This window comes from Rhinolophus hipposideros, assembly GCF_964194185.1.
Source record: "Rhinolophus hipposideros genome assembly, chromosome: 25".
Lineage (NCBI taxonomy): Eukaryota > Metazoa > Chordata > Mammalia > Chiroptera > Rhinolophidae > Rhinolophus > Rhinolophus hipposideros.
Genome location: NC_138071.1, coordinates 12,084,628 through 12,106,830, shown reverse-complemented (window position 1 = coordinate 12,106,830; position 22,203 = coordinate 12,084,628). Strand labels below are relative to the sequence as shown.

The 22,203-nt window shown below is 37.7% G+C and overlaps 1 protein-coding gene across 3 annotated transcripts in view; it reads left to right on the top strand.

Annotated features, from left to right (window-relative positions):
• GRM8 (glutamate metabotropic receptor 8) overlaps positions 1-22,203 on the top strand; it is a 707,399-nt gene that overhangs the window by 310,285 nt on the left and 374,911 nt on the right. For all 3 annotated transcript variants that reach the window (XM_081038724.1, XM_081038725.1, XM_081038726.1), the window contains 3 exons: positions 13,686-13,821; positions 14,293-14,447; positions 15,696-15,833. In XM_081038724.1, coding sequence (XP_080894850.1) covers positions 13,686-13,821; positions 14,293-14,447; positions 15,696-15,833 — 429 coding nt within the window. The remainder of the gene's footprint in view (positions 1-13,685; positions 13,822-14,292; positions 14,448-15,695; positions 15,834-22,203) is intronic.

Sequence of the window (22,203 nt, the reverse complement as noted above, 5' to 3'; positions counted from 1 at the left end):
TGTTAATGAATGAAATTTTTGCCCAAAAGGGAACCAGACCAGAAAGCATTTTTCTAAATTATTCAGTACTGATAGTATAAAACTTTGGAGTTGACATTTTGATTATACTACCTCACCTGTTGATGCTGTGTTTAATTACACATATTGAGGAGATTTAATGACCAAGAAGACAATTGTAGAGAGACAGTAGCAAAATACAATGAGTATATTTGGCTATTAGAATGAGGTTCATGAGGTCTGTACTTAAGGTGCTCAGAATCGCTAATCATTAGGGAAATGCAAATTAGAACTACAGTGAGATATCACTTCACATCTGTAAGGATGGCAATTATCAAAAACAAACCAACCAAACAAACATAAAAAACCCCAAACAACAAAATACAGCAAGTGTTGGCAAGGATGTGGGGAAATTGGAACATTTGTACACTGTTAGTGGAAATGTAAAATTGTACAACCATTAGGGAAAACAATGTGAAATTTCATCAAAAAAATTAAAAATAGGACAACCATATAATCCAGCAATCTCATGTGTGGGTACTTATCCAAAAGAGTTGAAATCAGAATGTTGAAGAGATGTCTGTACTCCCATGTTCATTGCAGCAGTATTCACAAAAGCCAAGAGATGAAAACAACCCAAATATCCATCCTCAGATAAATGGATTAAAAGATGTGGAATGTACAGCAATGGAATGTTACTCAGCCTTCAAAAAGGAAATCCTACTATTTGGGCCAACACAGACTAACCTGGAGAACGCTATGCTCAGTGAAATGAGCCACTCTTAGAAGGATAAACATTGTCTGCTCCTACTTATATGACCTATATAAAATATGTAGCCAAACTCATAGAAGCAAAGAGTAGAATTGTTGTTGCCAGAGGCTGGGAACAGGGGGGAAATGGGGAGTTGTTGTTCAATGGGTATAGTTTCAGTTATGCCAGATGAATAAGTTCTAGAGATCTGCTGACAACACATTATCTATAGTTCACAGCACAATATTATGCACTCAAAAATATGTTAAGAGGGTAGGTCTCATGGGAAGTGTTTTTACACACATACACACACACACACACATAAGACACAAGGAAACTTTTCGAGATGATAGATACATTTACTACCTTGATTTTGGTGATAGTATTATAGGTGTATGTGTATGTCCAAACTCATCAAATTGTATACTTTAAACATGTGCAGTTCTTTTACATATCAATTACATTTTAAAAACACTGTTAAAATTTATTTTAAAAGAGCCATTTAAATAATTACAATGTAAGACGATTTGCTACCAAAAACATGTCTACTCACTCTCTTTTCAGTTTTATTTGAATCAAAGAAGCTAAATATATAACTATATTTTTAACCTTTTTATATCTCAGACACATGATCACATCCTGCTGTTGAATAATGTTGCATTACTTAAAGAGATACTACAAGTACTTGCATTTGCTAAAAGGCTGAGTTTTTAAATGCGTTTGGTGCTTATTGTTTTTCTCTGAAGACACCTTTACTCTACAGTTATTTAGCTAAAATCATAATGATCTTTTAGCTATAGTTCCTTCTTCCTTAAATTGAGAATGCCAGCCTGCTTCGAGTGTCTGTTGAAAACGCTGCTTTGAGCAAAGGCCACTGATTGAACTCCAGTATATATATCACAGAATTCAGGTAATGATGAGCAGTAGAAGATGTTCTTTGTGCGCTGGCTAGAAGAATGCTCTTGGTTTGCAAGCTTAGATTGCTGCTGTTGAGATATTGTTGAGACAGTCCTAGTTGCAGAAGTATTGAGAATGACTTGGTTATGTACACAAATAACAAGAGATGCATTTTTTCCCGAATGATGGTATTTTTAATACATGGATGTGCTTATTATCTTGTTAGATCATTCCACTCTGGCATGAAATAGGAGCTTCTTCTTCATTCTCTTATTTATCAGACATCTAGGGAGTGCCCACGGGTGTCAGGCTTCACTGGACTCTAGAGACACGCTGGGATGTGAGTTCTGTGAAGTCAGGGCCTTTCTCTATGTTGTTCACTGCTGTATGCTCTGTGTCTGAAAAACACGTGACATGCAGTCTGAATGCAAAAGGATGGATATGATACCTCAAATATACTCCTTCCCCTTCACTAATTGAATGGGTGTGTAATTCTTTAATGAATTCCTAATCTGTAATGGAATTACTCATTTCTAATCCGTAACTATAGTGGGTTTAATTCCAAGTCCAATACTAATTTCTTTTTTTCTCATCCGGAATGGGTAAGAAATTTAAATAGTGCCCCCTTTGATTCTAATAATCTTTGGTGTAATAGTTTTTCTAGGCAATGGGATGGAAAATGTAAAATTCCTCTTCTCTCAGAAAGTCTGTTGATATTGGGCATTTGAGTATTTACAGGGAATCTGTTTTACCTTTTGAAACCTTTTTGCTATGTTGTTGGTCCCAGTATCTGGTAATCTACTCTACAATGGCAACAGACAAAACGAAACAAAAATCCCCAAACACTCAAAAAATAGTATTCAGAAATGAATCCAAATAAATCCAAATACACACCACCCATTAGTAAAACTTATTTTAAGTGCTCCTTTTCCAACTCTTCCAAACCGCACATTTGCTCTTTATTTTTTTATGTTTTTTAAATTTATTGGGGTGACATTTGTTAGTAAAATTACATAGATTTCAGGTGTACAATTCTGTATTCATTTGCTCTTTTGACCCTACAGAGAATCCATGTTTTGCCCAGCTCCAAAGATACTTATGGTCTGGACGGTCTGCTCTCTAGTCTTTGTTTTCTCTACTCTTGTTCCTTTTTATTTCTTTCCCCTGTCATTTTTTTTCCCTCACTCTCCCCCTTTTCCTTGTTTCCTTCTTCTTTTTCTTTTCTTCTTGATTTCTTTCTTTCTCTGAATCTTTCCCACATACTATACTAATGTCTCCTTAGATCTTTTCTGTTTTCAGGAGTGGGAAGAAGCAATGCGTCAGAAGTTTAGCTCTAGCTTGTGGCAGGCACAAGTTTTCTTTCTGACTGTGGAACTTTCTGCAGTTAACACCCTCATTGACTGGAATCTCTAGTAAGAGTTATTATTCTGTGTCCATTTGGGGAATGAAATTTGAGGTGTCTAGAAATAATGTTATAGGTGGATATTGCTTGGTGAATGTGAGTTGCTATATCTATTTGGGGTTTGTTGATTTTTATTTTAAGTAATTTACAACTAATGTGTTTTCTGAGGAAAAAAAATAATCTGTTAAGTACTTATTTCATCCTTTCACAATCTAGCATTTTCTCAATCTTTAGGTGAGAAACAGAGAAGTCACAAAACTGACCTAGAGCCACAGAGCCAATAAGAGAAGAGCCAGGATGTTGTACCCCAGAGACGACCTTTGTAACCACTGTTTTTCTGAGCAGACTTTTGGATCTGTGATGGTCTGTGGCTAGGTTAGAAAGTCTGGTATGCACAGACCCTGAGCCCTTGAGCCTACCCCAGCCCAGTTTGCCTCCAGAGCATCAACATCTGAGAGTATCCCTGGAGACCAGCAGGAGAGGGGCTCTCTGTGTCGGTCCTCTTCCAGTAGCGGTGATAAAAGTGAACTGGCATCTTAAGATGCTTAACCATAGAGCTGGGAGGACTATGGGTGGAGTTGGGCCCCTTGTTAACTCTCTAGTCTTGATTCCTGTTGAACTTTGGTAACTGTTCAGGGGAGGGATGTGAATAAAGGGGGAAGCTATGTTCCTCTGGGGAGCGTTTTCCACGTGGGCAGCCGATTGGGACACCAGCCAGCGAGTGTGCATATACACACTCCTCAGTGGCTTTGTTTCTTTTTTTCTTTTCTTGAATAAACCGTTCTTTTGGTGGATTTTCTGAAGAGTTATTTTTTGCCGGTGGACAGTGGGTTGTCTCTATTGTTGCTATGGGACACGTAGGGGAGTTGCATTTGTCTCATGCGTCTTCTATGAGCTTCATCGTCTCATTTCAGTGCTTTTCAGAGTCACTTTAAGAGGCCACATGGCTTTTGATAGAGGAAAAAGCATAAAATGTTACAGAGAGAGAGAGAGAGAGAGAGAGAGAGAGAGAGAGAGAGAGAGAGAGAGAGAAAATGAGCACAGATTTCAGTGCAATTTTGCTCTTTTAATCTATGTTGTTACAGATAACACTTTCTCTTTACTGTGATGTGCAAGATAAATCTCTCACAAGTGCACTTTAAGCTGACAAACATACACTTTCATCATGTTATGCACTTTCCTGCTAAGTCCCAGTTGGACACTGAATAAGGAAGTGAAAATACTGTTACAGGAGGTGCGATTACACTTATTTGAACCTTAGAACAAATTTTACTCAGCTATCACTAAAGGACCAATTACATTAGGCCAGATTGTTATGTTTTACTTATGCTTCCAGAAAGATGGAAAGAAATGATGCCAAAGGTAATCAGGGTGGAAAGTTGTAATATTGTGATTTATAAGAAATATACCTATACTGTATTTGGTCTTTTTTTCTGATGCTGAGCTCCTAAAACCTTTGGAATTTCCAAAGTGTTGAAAGTGATTGAAGTGTCTTTTGTGACTTGGGGGTGGGGAAAGCCCTTAGCTAACCTAGGAATGGGGGCTGGTTGCCAGGAGAACTATACTTGTGATTAGAAGCTTAGAACTTTCAGTCCAACCTCCCAGTAGCTGGGGAGAGATGCAGGGCTAGAGATTAAGTTCAGTGAATTAATCAGTCATGCTGGTGTAATAAGCCTCCATAAAAACACAAAAGGACAGGGTTCTGAGAGCTTCCACGTTGGTAAACTTGTAGATTTGGGAGGATTGGTGCACTTGGAGAGGACATGGAAGTTCCATGCCCTTTCCCTGTGCCTTGCCCTATCCACCTCTTCCATCTGGCTGTTCCTGAGTTGTATACTTTTAAAATAAACTGATAATCTAGTGAATAAATGGGTTTCCTAAGCTCTGTGGGCTGTCCTAGCAAATTAATCTAACCCAAAAAGGGGGTCTTGGTGAGGACAGAAAAAGGCCCGCAGGTTAAACCTGACAAGGTCAGGAGCCTGAAAATAACCACATAAGATGATGTGAACATAAAAAATTCATAACTAAGGTGGGCCATGGCAGGAAGTCACATCTTTAACCTGAAGCTTTCTGCATAAAGTCAGTCTTCACCTTAAGTGAACCTGTCTATTGTCTTTTTGCACTTAAGATGACATCCTTGGAATGTCAGTAATTTCTTTTTTCCAGACCAGAGCAGGAAAGTACAGAATCCCTCATTATTATTGTTGTCGCCTGATTAATGTTTCTGTGAACCATTAACAGTCCTGTACCCACCTATGTGAAAGAAGTACCTGTTTCTCCAATTTACTTTTATTCAATCCCAGAGATTCCCCCCCCCCCCCGCCCTTTTGCTTTCTCCCATCTCCTTAATCTACCAGCAATTTCATGTAACCCTCCTCCTTTGATTATATGTATAAAATAAACTGCAAACCACCATTTTGTGGAGCATTTTCTCAATCCATTGAGATTTTGCTTCCTGGCAGTTTTTGTCAGTTTGACTCAAATAAACTCAGAAGCTGTCTCTTAGGCTGGATACTTTTTGTTGACATCGGGAACCTCTGATTTAAAGCCAGTTGGTCAGAAGTTCAGATAACAACCTGCACTTGCAATTGGCATCTGAACTGTGTAGGGGGGTCGTCTTGTAGAACTGACCCTTAATTTGTGGAATCTGACCCTATATTCTGGTAGTGTCAGAAATGAGTTGATTTGTAGGACACCCAGTTGGTGTCCAGAGAATGGCTTGGTGGTGGGGGGAAAACCTTTGCCTCCACCCCCAATTTGGAATTGGGATCTAGACACTTTAAGAGTTTATGTGTTTCTATTGTCTTTAAAAAAAAAACACAAAACACACACACACAGAAATGTTTATTTGGGTTTGCTCATTGCTATTATCTGAAGGTGAATTCATAAGAAATCAATAATAGTTGATGGGGTATATCACATTTTTATTATGTCAAAAATGGTCAGTTATAGGCAATTTCTTATGATCAATCAAAAATTTTGACCACTCATTTTTTAACCAATAGGTTAGTCATTCTCTTTAACGATTGATAAAATGCTAATTTTGTTCACTTGTTTATACACCAAAACCAAAGTCTGTCATGCAGATCTAACAAGTTATTCAACCGGAGACTTGATCTGATTTATTTAGAGCTTAACTTGACCAAAACTGTGAACCAGCCTCAGAGAGTGGTAATAATCATGTTTAAATAAAAATCACATTTAACATTCTACACATAGTTTTGTAAGTAATTTCATTCCTAATAATTTAATCCTCCTTGATTTCTATCACAGTTGGAACGTGGTGCTTTGACATTGTTTCTTGTTTTATTTTTTCCCGTGGATATAATTAATAGAAATTTTGTTCTTAGAAATAAGCAACAAGTAAACACCTGATTCTTTGTCCTTTCAGATTGTTTTAACAAAACTTCTCTATTGAAATACCAGCGAGTTTTGTGATCCTAGTTCTCTTTGAGCTGGCTACAATTCTAATTTTGTACTGTTTCTACTTCCTTTCTCTGTGCAGTAGGTGCTGTTTGAAGAGGGATTTTGCAATTAAACAATAACATTTTATTAATTATTTGACTTATACTGTCATTTCAGAGATACATCTTCATTTCTCTAAAAATTTTAATTTGTGTGTATGGTCAGTCTCCCCTGGGATCCCCATTAGTCAAGGAGCCATGGCCCTGATCCCAGAGGCTGCTCTGTAGCGCCTTGAAGGGTTGTCAGGCTGCAGAGAGCTGCCCTGCCCAATGTCTCTGTTCCCCTCCCAGGATGGTCCACCTCCAAGGACTGACTGATGTGGAGGTGTGATGGCCTGGCCTTCCTGACTCAATTCAGAATAACTCCGGAGGCCATTCGAGCCTCAGAGCTTTCTGTGGCATTGGGAGTTTGTCTTGGGTCCACAGCCGGCTGGACGTCTCCTTTGCCCAGTCCTGCTTCATTCCTTGGCCCTCCATAGGGTGGATGTCAAGGGCAAGTATACATTTCAGACTCCTTCTAAGGGTCTGCTCCCTGGGGAGCCCAACCTGCAAGAGTATTGTCTCAGACTTTAGATGCTAACCAATTGATAATGTACAGGCGGGCTTTTAAATGAAACAAAACAGGTTTTTATTTTTAATAGTTGGCACCATTAATAGTTTAATAGTTTTTACCCTTCTTTTATTATTTTAAAGAGTAAATTCTACTTTTCAACCCAGATCTTTGAAATACTTATGGACTCCTTTTGAAAGGAGACTTAGATCCTCAGGGTAGGAATTGGGGCATCGAGGAGAACGTAAGTAACTTTTAATATTGTCTCCCATTGAGATTCCCCTGATCACATTGTGATGACCAGTAATAGGTGAAATTTAATCATTTATTGGCATGGACAGTGGGCAAGTATTAAGTCTCAGAAATTAGTGTATTTGATAATATTATGCAAACAATGATGGAGGATTAAGAACATGATCTGTTGACAATCCCATGTTTCAGATTTGAATATCAACTATCTCCTATCTCAGGTTATGGTGATGATGCTTTTCTGGTTATTATTATTATTATTAGAAATAATAATAATTATATACTTCATTTGTATAGAACGTTATCATTTTACTTAGATTCTCTTGACATCTTTACTTAGATTCTCTTGACATCCTGGGTAGTAGTTATTATGAACCTGTCATAGAGGTAAATAAACTAAGAGATGAGAGACTTGTTCAAGGTCATACAGGATCCACTGTTAGGTTTACTGGCTGCAAGTCTATTTTCTTTCTCATTCTAACATCTTTCTGCAAACCGACACACACAAATGAACCTTTCGTCTCTCAGAAAAGAGACATCTAGACATTCACCCAATGAGTCTTGGCTTTCTAAAGAGATAAAATTATGAATGGAATTGTTTACTAATTTGTTCTTATGTCTCATTGACATAAGAGAAATTATTGTACCACCTTACAGATGAATACTAAAGAATACTAAATACAGATGAAACTAAAGCCAAGGTGATACTCTAATTCATATCATCCTTGTAAAAGCTATTTTGGGAGACAGCCCATTTCAATGGCAACTTCCTCTGAATTACAAACTGTCCAAATTTATTTTATTTCTTTTATGCCATTTAGTTTTAAACACATATTTATATGCATGTTTTGTTTCCCTACTTGACTGAAAGGAGTTTGAAGGCAGGACTACCCCAAGACTATTGTTCCATACCAGCATTCGATATTACAGGTTTTGTGTATAGTAACAAATATTTGTTGACGTCTCTGTGTATCACACAGTGATAGGTATCGTGTATGGGGGTAAATGTAACAGACAGGGTTCAGTAGTCAAGAAATTCATACGCTAGGGTGAAAACAAATTTTGTAAATACAATTATTGTGGTTGCTGTGGTGCAAAGGTGAGGGGGAAAACTAGACACCTCGGGAAAGTCTCCTGAGTATATGCATTTACAGGGGCAATTGGAAAGTTGTTCGTTTTTACTTTTATTTTTGTTTTTCAGTAGGAAGCTTTATTTTTTATTTTTGGCATCACATTTTTTAACAAACTTAAGATGTAATTTATCGATCTTGTTATTTTTATTTTTTATTGAGGGTGAACTGGTTATATAGTGAAGAAGTTTAATTCAGTTCTATAATCTGCATGACTTCTAAGTGTCCTCATTCAGTTCTTAATAGTCAATAGAAGAACTATATTTATGGAGCTATCAGTTAGACTTACAAGGGGTGAGCTGCTAGATTTTTAAAATGAGTCTTTAAATTTACTTTATCTTATTTATCAATTATTTGTATCCATTCAACGTTAAGCAACAGGTTTAATCAATTATTGATGGGAGAATATGATGGAAAAGTCTAGACTCAGAGTCAGACAGATCTGGCTTTGAACCTGGGTTCCAGCCTCTTGCTAGCTTTTGACACCCCTGTTTCTGAGTTTCTGCATCAGAAATGGATAATACCAACGTTAAAGTGCTGACATTAGGACTAGTCAGATACCATAGAGTGAATGAGACTGGAAGGGGCAATCTCATGTGATGTATACTTACACTTAAAGGGTTCAGTTGAACAAATTACCTTTTAATTATCATTAAACAATCCAAAGGAAAACATTTACATGGGCAAGGAAGTCAGGAAATTCTAGAGAGTGGCCAATTGTACATTCCTCCATTCAATATTCTTTTCCTAAGTGCTAAGCTTTAAAAATGACTTCTTGCAGAACTGAGCACACCTGAAGAATAGAAAAGTTAGTGTCCCTGGAACTGTACATAATCAATACTCTTTCAGAGTGAGATATGGGGAAATAGATGCAATTCTATTTTAGATGCATTTTTTAAGGGAGGGCAACTCCTCTTTCTCCTACTCACCCCAAGAATCTAAATCAAGTTAGAGTCTCTTTAAAAATTAAAACAGTATATAATGAACATTGTAGGAAAACATACCTTGAGTAAGCCTGAATGTTTGACTAAATGTCACTGGTATTTTAACCAAACTCTAACACTATATAAGGACTTCTTCTTCCTATAAAGTATAGGACTGTTTTAGGGGATGATGTCACGTGTTACTGTATTTTAATATGTCTTATGCTGTTATCTTTCATCATTAGATAATTTTACATTCTTATCTGGCTTTTCTTATGTGTGCATCTTGTCATTTAATTATATTATAAGATTGCTGAGAACACACAATCTTTGAAGGTCGGTAGCTCCTGAAACATAGTACACTATGAGTGCTTATGAATGGACTGTCTGGCTTTTTGACAGATGTGAAGATAGAAAGTGTGAATGAGTTTTGGGGCTAAGAAAAGAATCCTAATCTTCTAACGCCAATCACTTGAGAAGCAATACAGTTCATGATTTAATAAAATATCTGTAAAGCATCAAATAGCAAAATGCCATGTGAGGCAAATTCTCCATTAGAACTTGTTTAGCCAAAGTAAATTAATTATGCAGTCCCTCTTTCCTGGAAAATACAAATTGGCCAGGCTGACAAATATTGGGTGAGGAAGAGGAATAAAAAAATACGAAATGGATTTAGACTCTAAAATTCCAACCTTACAAGCAATTTTTTACAAGCAAAAATGTTCAGTAGATTCTGAATGAATGAATAAATCAATGAATTCAGACTAAACCCTAAGTCTGGATTGCCTGTTTGCCTCATCTGAAATAGTCATAATAAAATTTTTCCAGCCTTTGTTTCTTCTGGCTATGGAGTCAATAGTAATCTCCAAATGATACTTAGGATATAGGCTTGTCTTTAATGGGATGCTTAAGTAATCACAGCGATTTAATTAAAAGGGCAGTCATATTTTAAAACAGCTATTGTTCCCTAGAGAGTGTTACAATTGGGTTTTACATTTCTACAGTTACCTAATGCTTCCACTCACCACAGTTTTTGTTTGTTTGTTTGGTTTGGTTTTATCTATTTATTTGTTTGAGTTTTAAAGACATTATACATGGTTTTCAACTTACCTCTGAACTTTGTCCCCAAATTTTCCTCCTCAACATATGTGGTCACTTCTTTCCATTCTCATTCATTGCCCCCACTCTCCAAAACAGAAATATTCAGTAGATTCTGAATGAATGAATGAATGAATGAATTCACACTAAACCCTATGTCTCAGTTGCCTGTTTGCCTCATCTGAAATAGTCATAATAAAAATTTCCAGGCTCCATCATTCATTGTTTCTTGTTGTTGATTTAAATATCCCCTCTGATCTCTTCACTACCAGCACTTCATCTACCTACTGTATCACCACCTGACAAAATTGTAATTACATTTCCCTTCTCTCTCCTTAGCTCCAGATCCACTTTTTTAGTTTCATGATCCATGGGTACTTCAAAAACAACCTCTTCTGAATCAAAATCATGCTCGTCTCCTCTGTATACCTGCTCACCCTCCTGCATTTCTTACTTGCTTAATGTAACATCACAGAAACTGGTCACAAAGGCGAAAACCTTAGCATCAGGCTTGGTGGCTTCTCACTACTCCCTACTTAGATCAAATCAGTACAACGTAAATACCGGGGGTGCCAAAAAAATTTATACACATTTTCAGCAATGTTATCTGTGTATTACTTTTTAAAGTTGAATTGAATTACATAGCAATGTGGAGTAAGAGGTTCGCTCAAAAGATGGTGTTAAACAAATGAATGCCAGCGTCATTCATTGTCTTACAATTTTGATACAGTTTTTCCCTTTCTTAAAATGTGTATACATTTCTTTTCCCCTCTGTATATACGATTTCTATATGCCAATCATACTTCAATAAGGCTGGAAAAAAGGTACAAAGCCCCATAGATTCTAACCCAGAAATTCTAACAGCTCCATCAGCTCTAGCTCAGCACCATAGCACTATGTTTCCCCACTGCCTATCCCCATAATCTCTTAACTGAGATCATTGCTTCCTGATCTTTTCCACTCCAGGTTGCCTTCTACGGCAGCAATCCTCTGCCATTGTTCTTCCATAAAATGCAGTGTTCATAGACGAGACATATTCATATGGGTTACTGAAACATTTAGTGAGAAACTTAAGCAATTTAATTATTTATAGTCTTCCACAGGCCCTGCACAGCCACGCGTGATCCGGCCCCTGTTTGCCTCTTCTTTGTTTCACACTTCTCCCCATTGTTCATTAACTCCACTGGCTCTTCCCTGTCCTTTCCCATGTTCTCTCCTGTTCTCTCTTCTTTTTGAGCTCAACTAAGTGATACCACTTTAAAGAGGCTTTTCCTGAACACTACTCAATCTCAATTAAGTTCCCTTGCTCTTCCTCATAGGACCTGCCATAATTTATAATTATAATAACTATAAACTTTTTTTTTGTATTAAGCCTGCTTCACTCACCACATTTCTGAACTCTGTGAAGGCAGAGACCATGTCTATTTTATTCACTATTGTATCTCACAGCCACCACACAGAGTCTGGCAGACTGTGGGCACTCAATATATATTTACTGAAGGAATGAATCAATTATCCCAACTGTTAGTGGCATATTAGTAGGCAAGCTAACTACAGGCTCAGTCTGTGGGTTATGGTCAATTTCCATCCTCAAAGAGCATATTGTAAGGTTAGTAAGAGTATTGCTATCATGGGGATAATTCTGACTATGTTCTAACTTAGAGAAAACGAAACCTTCAATACTCTAGCACTGTTAGTCAAACATTATTGCCACACATGTCACAAGACACTGGACACCTATTGTCTGGCTATTAGATATTTCTTCTTTGTTTGGTTACCTGAGATTTCTTTCTAAAGCATAAAGCTCATCCTGTGATTCTCCAGCTTAGGAACTTTTAGTGGGTTCCCTTTGTTGTCAAGATCAAGTTCAAATTATTTGGCATGTCTAACATAGTCATTCTCAACCTGGGCCTGACCATTCTTTCCAACTCCAAACCCAGCCAGTCTCTACTATGAGCCATGATCAAGCAAGGTTCTCTCATACCTTGGTCTCTTTCAGAAATGTCCCACTTTTGTCCGTACATGGCTCTGTATTTTCTCTTTAAAATCCATCTTTTCCAACCTTTTGAGTTACAACTTCCTCTGTGCTCCCATTGTATGGTATATACTCTTAATTCTAAACTTTATCACATATTCCATGATGATTTATTGGAAGGCCTATCTCCCAGACTGGATGGTAACTTCTTGGATTAGAATGTATATTCCCAGAGTCCAGCCCAATGAGTAGCATATAATGACATCCAGTAAGTTGGGCAACTGAACGCATTGCTAATTGTTTGGAAGTAAAAATGCCTTTGCCTACTGAAGCAGTGATACAAAGGGTGATTGAATTCTCAGCTGACTCAAAAAGCCTGTTTAAACCATAATAGAACTGAAACATATTGCTGATATTACTTTTTTTTCTCTAGTATTAGCACATGTTATTTCTCTCCTCTATTGAAACTTAGAAATATCTTTATTCTTCTTTATCCCAGCCCAGTGGCAGAGACCTTTTCTAAACGTTTCTCTTTGGTCTTTCATTGTCTTAGAAGGGGGGGCTAAAAGAAGAATTCTTTTTTTTTTTTTTTCTGTGATAGTGGGATGGGATTTCTGCTGTTTTGATTTTCATGGTGGAGACATATGTCAACAGAGGGTTTGTATCTTTGGTACTTGCCTACGTGTCAAACAATCTTGAAGACCGCTTGTCTCATAACATGTCATTATGCTAAAGCATAAGCACCTTCCTGTAATACTATGAACTCTAAGATGAAATTAACTCTAATGGAGGTCTTCTAATAAATAAAAGTAGTAAAAGGACCTTCCTATTTAGTAGGTGCTCTCACATATAAGACTTACTCATGCTTTTTATTAATCTAGGCTTTTGTTCTTTGATTTATGTTAAATGAATCAAAACAGCCCTTCTTCTTTGTTTGACTCTTTGACTCTTGTCAAAGATTTTATACACTTTGGTTTTCTTATAGACATCCACAAAAACAATCTTTAAACTTGGGAAAAATAAACCCCTGATGTATGATTAAGTAATTGATGTAATTTATTTGATACATATATTATAATGCAAACAAACATGATTGCTTTTAATAGATGGGAATGACAGATGTTTCGTGAAACAATATCCTGTATCGAATCATGTGTTTTTATATATAGTAGCTAACCTCATTAAGTTTGTTAATTAAATAAATGCCCTTTTTGAATCCCTTTTTCTTTCCTTCTTTTCACAAAAACAGGTGGTGTTTGCATTGCTCAGTCACAGAAAATCCCACGTGAACCGAGACCTGGAGAATTTGAAAAAATTATCAAACGCCTGCTAGAAACACCTAATGCTCGGGCAGTGATTATGTTTGCCAATGAAGATGACATCAGGTGCTGGTTGATTTTCTTCCTTGTGTAGGATCATATTTGTGGCTCACATCCTTTTTTTTCTAACATATTTCATGTTCAGTGTAAAATCTTGTGAAACTTCACAGGAATTGCAACCTTCTCATGTAATTGCCGACTGCCTTCTGCTGCAAGGAGACACCACAGCCTTGCAGTTTCGAAGTCTGGAATGTCTATAGAGTCAAACCTGGGCCTGAAAGAAATGAGACAAATAAGGATGACAGCCAGAATGAAGTGAATGAGGTTAAGGATAAGGCTAATTAACAGGTGCTGGAGCTAAAGTCGCCAATATACTTCCTTTAGGAGATGATAAGACTCAGGCAGTTAGAATGATTGACTAATTGTTTAATGGTGACCTACTGAGTGTATATAACTTGATATAGCTGTCTCGTAACAGTCATACTTGTAGTGTTTCTTGATAAATGTGGTATGTTTTATTTCTTTTTATTCCTATAGGAGGATATTAGAAGCAGCAAAAAAATTAAACCAAAGTGGGCATTTTCTCTGGATCGGCTCAGATAGCTGGGGATCCAAAATAGCGCCCGTTTATCAGCAGGAGGAGATTGCTGAAGGGGCTGTGACCATTTTGCCCAAAAGAGCATCAATTGATGGTAAGGATACACCACAGACAATTGGTTTCATTCCAATTAAATCAAACTCAAAGGCATAACCAGAGTAGCAGCATATGGTGAAATGCACCCATTATTGATGACTCAGGAGAGAAGTTTTAGCTCTGATGGCAGAATTGCCAAGAGAGTAACTATTTAACCCAGCATACATGTATTTTTTTATTAGAAAAGAGTGCCTGTTAGATTTTTTCTTTATGAAACGGAATTAGAGTTGGCCGTCGCTATTTCCGTGATGTTGGCCGTCGCTATTTCCGTGATGTTGGCCCTTTGCTTGATGTGTCCTCTAAGTTTGCATATTTCCATGGATATACATGATGGTTACATCATATGCTGTGGGGTAAGAATGCTCACTTCGTAGAATATGAAGACACGATGCGGGACTGACCCGATGGACAAAATAAACACAACAGCAAAGATGAGGAGCATCCCTGAAAGGCACTCTGTCTCCCAAATATCTTTGCCAATGGTCTTGACAGTGATTAAAACTCCCACCTTTCCCATTATTCTTTTGAGTAAGGCATTATTTCCAGGTGGTCTCCCTTCATTGAGGTTGTTACCTGAGCAGGCTGACACTTTAGGCCATTACCCACGACTCCAGAAGATTACATGAGTACCGATTAGTTAATTGAATTAGCTGAAAATGAAACATATAGGACAGATAAATTTTGAGGTGGGTAGGAGCACAGAAACCTGGAACATTAACCCCTGCTAGGAGAGAGAGAGAGAGAGAGAGAGAGAGAGAGAGAGAGAGAGAGAGAGAGAGAGAGAGAGAGAGAGAGAGAGAGAGAGAGAGAAAGAAAGAGCGCATGCGCGCGCGCAATGGGAAAAGTCTGAGCTGGTTCTGAATATTCAGCATGAGGTTACTGGATACTGCCATTTGCAGACATAGAGGAGAGGGAGAGGTTGTGACGAAGACACCAATAATAGGCTTTCCTGTTATGCTCATCCGTAGAGCCAGGTGCCTGAATGGTGAATGGTGGGGTGCAGATATTGTTCACTGAGGCCCTTGGCTTTTGTCATAAGGGAAGCTTTTGGCTGTCCCCATTTGTTAATATATATATGTGTATATATATATATATACATATATATATATATACACACACACATATATATATATATATTTTCCATGCAATGATCACAATATAACTTAATATCCATTCAAAAGCTCTGACAGTATTTGGTTTTGATTTTGAAAGAGTATTAAAATCATACCTTTCTTCTTTAAAATAGGGTTTGATCGATACTTTAGAAGCCGAACTCTTGCTAACAATCGAAGAAATGTGTGGTTTGCAGAATTTTGGGAGGAGAATTTTGGATGCAAATTAGGATCCCACGGAAAAAGGAACAGTCATATCAAGAAATGCACAGGTAGCCACTTAAATGTTTTCCTTGGTGCATTTGTTTTATTGCCTGAGGCAGGAATTTTTTCTTTATGGATAATCATGAGGGTATTTTCTGGTTTCTTGTGTCTCTTTCTACAGTTTCTCAGTAGGACTGGGCATACACTGATCATGCAGCAAACTCAGGTGTATCCCTTGGTTTTTAGAGTTAACCAACAAGTACTTGTTGGACGTGTGCCACGTACCCAACACTGGGGTATTTCAATCCTATTAAAAAGACGTATTTTTTGAGATTCTACTTTGGGAAAGTACTTTGTTAGGGTTGGCGGGTTATAGACAAATAAGTAAGATGTGATATTGCTCTCCAGAAGCTTAAAATGTAGTGAAGATAATGGATCATAATAAATTGCTATAGACAGTGGTTTTTTTTTAACTATTTCCATCTGTGTCCCCTATAAAACTGTTCTTCCCTATATCCTGCTGCATAGCACTAGCAGCTATGATTTTCAATGATTTATTTTCTGTATCTTGTGCTTAAAAATAATAGTACAAGATTTATTAAATATTATTAAATATAATTTATTAAAGATTTATTAAAATTATTAAATATTTATTAAATATATTAAATAATAGCACAACATTTAATGATATTAAGTGTTTTCTTATTTTGAATGTAAGAATGAAGCATTTTTTATTTGCAGATAACATGATTGGATACATAGAAAAATCTTTGGTTAAAAAATTATTTAGAACTAAAGAGTAAATTTACAAGTTTGCAGATACAAGGTCAATATAAACGTCTTTTTTAAAAATTCATTTTATATATATTAGAAACTAGTGTATGGAAAATGAAATTTAAAGGATATTGATCATACTATGATCCGAAAAACAAAAACATTAGGAATAATTTTAACAAAGATGCATAAATCCTCTACATTCACTACTACAAATCTCTAATGAGCATTTTATAACCATATATACCTCCCTCTCCAGCCCCATATTTTGATACATTGTCCTTTCCCTCTACTCAATTCCTTTGGAAATAGCTGTCCAAATAAAAGATAACGTATGATAAATGCTAGAGCAGACATATAAGCAAGTTGAGGATGGGGATTGAAAATAGGTGCCGGAGTGTGGAGGGGTCTGACTTCAGGCTTCCTGTGTGCCAGGCCCTGTTCCAGGAGCTGGGGGTGAGGAAGGGGGATGAAGTCTATTCTCACAGAGCTTATACTCGATTGTCAGGGGACAGACTCTAAATAAGTAAATGTATAAAGAAATAGAGACTTCCAGATGCTGAGGCACGCTTGCGGGTACAGCCAAGTACTGTGAAAAGGTGAGTAGGTGGTATTGGCAGGGAGGGTGGCAATTAGATTGTGCGGTCAGGGAACACCACGGAGGTGACAATTTGAGATAAGATCTGAATGGCAAGAAGGTGTCAGCCACGTGAAGATTTGAGGGCAGCCCCTTCCAGGATCTAGGGCAAGTCTCTTTTGTTCAAGGTACAGAAAACAAAGTTCAGGGAGGCTGCAGAGAGTGAGAGTGAGACAGGGAGTGAGAGGGAACATGAGGGCAGATGAGGCTAAAGAAATACCTAGGCTGGGGTCAGGTTATGCCAGGTCTTCAAGTTCTTCCTAGAAGCTCCAGACCTGAGGAGTTTGGGCTTTATTTTACCTGTCAGGTAGAATACTTGAGGCTTTTTATCCTGGGTGTTGCTCAGATGCCTGTTTCAAAGAAGACTCCTCTGGCAGAAGCATCAGGAGGGTTTTAGATCAGGGGAGAGAAAGGAGAAAGGCCAGATCTGGCTCATCCAGGAGTTCTGGTATTGAGCCGTCACAGCCTAAATAAGGACCCGTGAGTTAGGGGCAGATCTCAGAGGATGGAAGTCCAGTAGGTAGTGTTTACAGTACATGGTGAGTAATTAATGCTGGGGGTGGAAATTCTGAATATCAAATCTCTACCACCTAGGTCCAGGGAAATGGTGATAAACTTACTTAACCGAGAAGAACAGGTTTGGAGGGACTAACCTGAATTTGGTTTGGAGGCGGCCCCGTGAAACTGCCCAGCAGGTGGCAGCATAAGGTCTGGGACCCCACAGAGCATTCAGCACTAAATACAGATTAGGGAATGCAGATGGAGACCAGGAAGTTAGAGAAAAGGGCAGAGGTGCAGATGCCATAGGGGTCTGAGCAGAGAGGAGGGAGGACCACTGAAGACTCTAGGGGAGAAGCCAGGAAAGGAAACTGAGCAAAGTGAGTCTGGGAAGGAGATGAACTGGAAGCTAATGTCTTCCCAGTCTCCAGGAGAGAAGATGGGGTACCTATATGTAGTTTCTGAGAGGTGTGGCTGAGGCATAGGAAATATGATAGAGAGATGCAAATTGTGAGACAGACCCAGAATAGAGGAAACGGAAGAAAGCATACCTTTTCAAGAAGTTTGGCAGAAAAAGAAAGTAGCCGTAGTAGGAGAACTTGAGAACGAGGCAGCAGGGCTTGTGGAAGTTTTCTTTAGAAACAGCACGTTTAAGCATGTTTTCAGACAAACCTAGTATTTAGAAGGAATTACTGGAGAAAGAGAAATTAAATGTGGAGTAGGATTTTTGACAGAAACTTTAACGACAGGCATGCAACCTGTTATCTTTAAATAATGTGATTAAATTGAGGGGGGGAAAGATACAGCCAAACACATACATAACTAGAGGGGGAAAATCCTATGATTAAATGCTAAATTTGGACAAAGACAGGAAGGAAGTTCAGAAAATGTATGACTAAGTTCAAGTTATAAAGTTCATAACTTCGTGGAGAAGGTGAGTGGTTGATACAAAGAAAGATTTCATTAAGAACATCCAAGATGAGGGCAGAGGTGGATGAGCGGGAGATGTGTGAAGAACAGTGCAGAGGTTTGGCTTATTGGAGGGTAGGGTGCTTGTTAAGGAATAATGGGAAATCAAGGGGCCAGTTTAATAGGATTTGAAAGGAGAGTTTATGCGCCAAGTACCTTCTATGTTTTTCATTCAGATACATTTTACACTGTACTTCATTCTGAATTCTGAATTTGATCATCTACTCATTCATATCCTATTATTGTTTAGACTATATTAATGAAAATCTACCAGTTAATAAAATGGATGAACAAAATTTTATTTACATATATGTTATATGTGATAAAATTGGTAAGAAATTAGTTATTCACTAATCACATAACTTTTTAACAGACTGCTTTCAGAATTACCAGTTTCTCCAAACTCATATTTTCCAAAAAGGTTGATGTACATAGATTTCCCTTTAGCATCTGTGGATGGTGTGTACTGGATACTTGTTTCAGGTATACATACAGAATAGGGTTGTAAGTAGACTCCTGACATGGTGCCATACCTGCTTTAGATTCCTTTGATTTATTTGGGTGTTGCTAACATGGTAACCATATGTCGAGTTAGAACTATTTCTATTGCAATGGAAATGGTGTTGACTCCAAGCGCTAGTGCAAGCACACTGTTAGGCAACAGGGGCAATAAACACATTTGCATGCAAATTGCATTGTGGGTGATACTGAAATAACTTGCCTGTGGGTAGAAAATAAATAAATAATGCAACATCCTAAACAACAACAACAAAACAGTAACACATGAACATTTCCAGACGGTGAGAAAAGATACTTGTATCCCAAATTACCATTAACATCCAATTTTCATCTTTGTTTTGGGGGAGGAGAGAAAGTGATACATAGCCCGTTAATGGTCAAATGTACTTAAGAGGAAATATCAACATGATATTCATGAGCAGAAGTGTCCCGGGTGGGAAAATTATTTATACTTCCAATTCCACCTAATTCAGAAGTGAATTTGTACAGATGTGCGAGTTTCGATTTTTGGTCTTACAAGGTTCACGTTTTAACCATGCACAATGAGTCCAGAAGTTAGGGAATTCTGTGAAAGTGGCATATCTACAAGGCCCGTTTTGCTACATTTAGAGCATCATTTGTGAATTATGTTTTGAGTAAAATTTTACCTTTAACAATGGTAATCTGGGAACGTAATTATCTGCTTCCATTGGGGGTGATACAGGCAACGATATATTTACGTGCATAAGAGAGTACTTCCCAGCAGGGTAGGGCTTCTGTCAAGTCAATTTTCAGGAGCTAGAATGTCTTCAAGGAGACTCCTCTTCCTAAAATTCACTCAGCAGAGTTTTCTGAGATGATTTTCCTTCCCAGACTCTCAGGGAAGCTTTGAAAAAGATGCGATGCGACTGTTAACTTTGATATCCTGGCCGAATTCCAAAGTGAAGTAATTCCTACCATCCACTTAGCTATTTATGAAGTTATTATTGCTTCTGAGAGCTGCTGAGTTCTGAAAACTACTGCTACTTAATCCTACTTAAAATTCCCTTTGTCTCCTCAAGAAGAAAAAAGGATTCTTTTATACTTGTTATCAGTGGTGATGGGTGTTATTTTATAGACATTTCTCTGACTTCTCCTTTTTCCCCCTCCCTTGGTCTACTTTCAGCCTTAATACCTTTTCAGTCCTCCAAACAGATACCCATATCGTCCCTCAAGAATTGTGGGTCTTCATCATCTCTCCCTGTCTTCGCAGATTTTCCACACACCTATTTCCCTACTCAGGCCTCTGCCTGAACTCCTCTTCCACTGTTCCCCTTCACCTTATTTTTTTCTGTTTTCCACCTCTCTGATCAGTTCCTTACCTGACATTGTTTTGTTCAGGAAGACTGTCACTGGCAGTGGGGGAGAATTTCTTTTGAGGCCTCACTGAACTTTTTTAATGGCTGCCATTCTGATTTGTTGTCTTTTAGCAAGCCCCGGTAGTGAACATTGCAGGGACCTGAGTATGTGCAGTTGAACTGCTCATCAATGTCAGGGTCCCTCTGAGTCACATTGTACCTTGGCTTTCGTGTCTCCATCATGAATTGTGACTAGCCCTGCCCTTATCAAAACAACATCCCTTGACCAACCCAATAAATCTAATCAGTTCCATACAATATCTTTAAACCTTTCTTTTGCTCCATCCATCCATCCATCCATTTATCCATCCATCATTCATTCACTTGTTTATTCATTTGGATAGCCTGCCTTGTGCCAGACCCTGTGCTACAAATATAGAGACAAAGAACAAACCACCCTTGCCCTCAAGTTGCTCACACAGACATATGCACTGTTACCGAATTTCGAAAGTTTTCCTTGTCTGTTGGGTTTCAATCCTCAGCAACGGGCACTGCTGCTTAGCCTACACATGCCTGACACTCAGATGCTAAATTGTGGTGAGCAGATGCTACTTGAAATGGCCTACTGATTCTTATTTATGATGATAGAAATAATGGTAATGGAAAAAGCAATGGCAGAAATATGTTTCTTCTCACAAACAAGCAGTTCTGTCACTGAACCAAATAACAGGCTCAATAATCAGCTCCCTGAAAGACCTGTCAGTTTATCTTCTAGTGCCAGAGTAACTAGATAACTTTTCAGGCATAACTACCTCTCAATAGTCCTCTTATTTGCTTTGGGAGGCTATGAAAGGTGGAAGCTTTCACCCATTCACTCAGGACTCCTGGAGACCATGAGTGAATTGGGTGGTTAGTGAGGGGGATGGATTTACAGAATTTAATTTGGTGATTCAGAATGAAAGGAAACCAAGATAACTTCTCCTGTGTTAAAAATTTTAACATTTGCCTTTTGCCTAGAGTAAATGTCTATAGGGGACAGTGTCTTTACATTAGCACCATGAGGTGTCCATTAGCGCAGGTACTTCTGTTCTTAGTGGAGAACAGAAGTAAAATAACAGAAATTCCAGAATGACTTATTTATGCCACTTCTGAGATTCCATATTGAATTTCATACATGATGACAATACAGACATTGATTTCAGACATACTAGATTTCAGAAATTCAGAGCTGGAGTGTAAAGTCAAGATCATCCTTTCATTTTCTAGATGTAAAAAATCGGATCCCAGAGAAATTAAGTGAATTGTTGAAAAAAATTACACAGTCTCAGAGCTGCAACTAGAATCCTGGTCTGTTTTATTTAAATTTGTCCTTGACTTTTATGTCCTCAATTTATTTTATTATTTACTTATTTCAGAGTTTTTACCATATAGTTGAATGTATATTTTTTCTTTATGATATTTTATGTAGGACAGCAATACGTTATGGGATTTTAAAATTACTAGCTATAAAGTGAAATAAAAATAACATATTGGTTGTTAGCTAATCTTATAGAAAACAGTAAATATTTTAATATTCATATTGATTTTCTTTATTTTCAACGATGTATGTAGTATTTGCAAGTGGGTCCTGAACAGAATAAACTTTTTCATCCAGTTTCCTGGCCCCCTGCCTTTTATAAAAATAGACCTAAGACTATATTTAAAAAGAAAAGAAAAGAAAAGAAA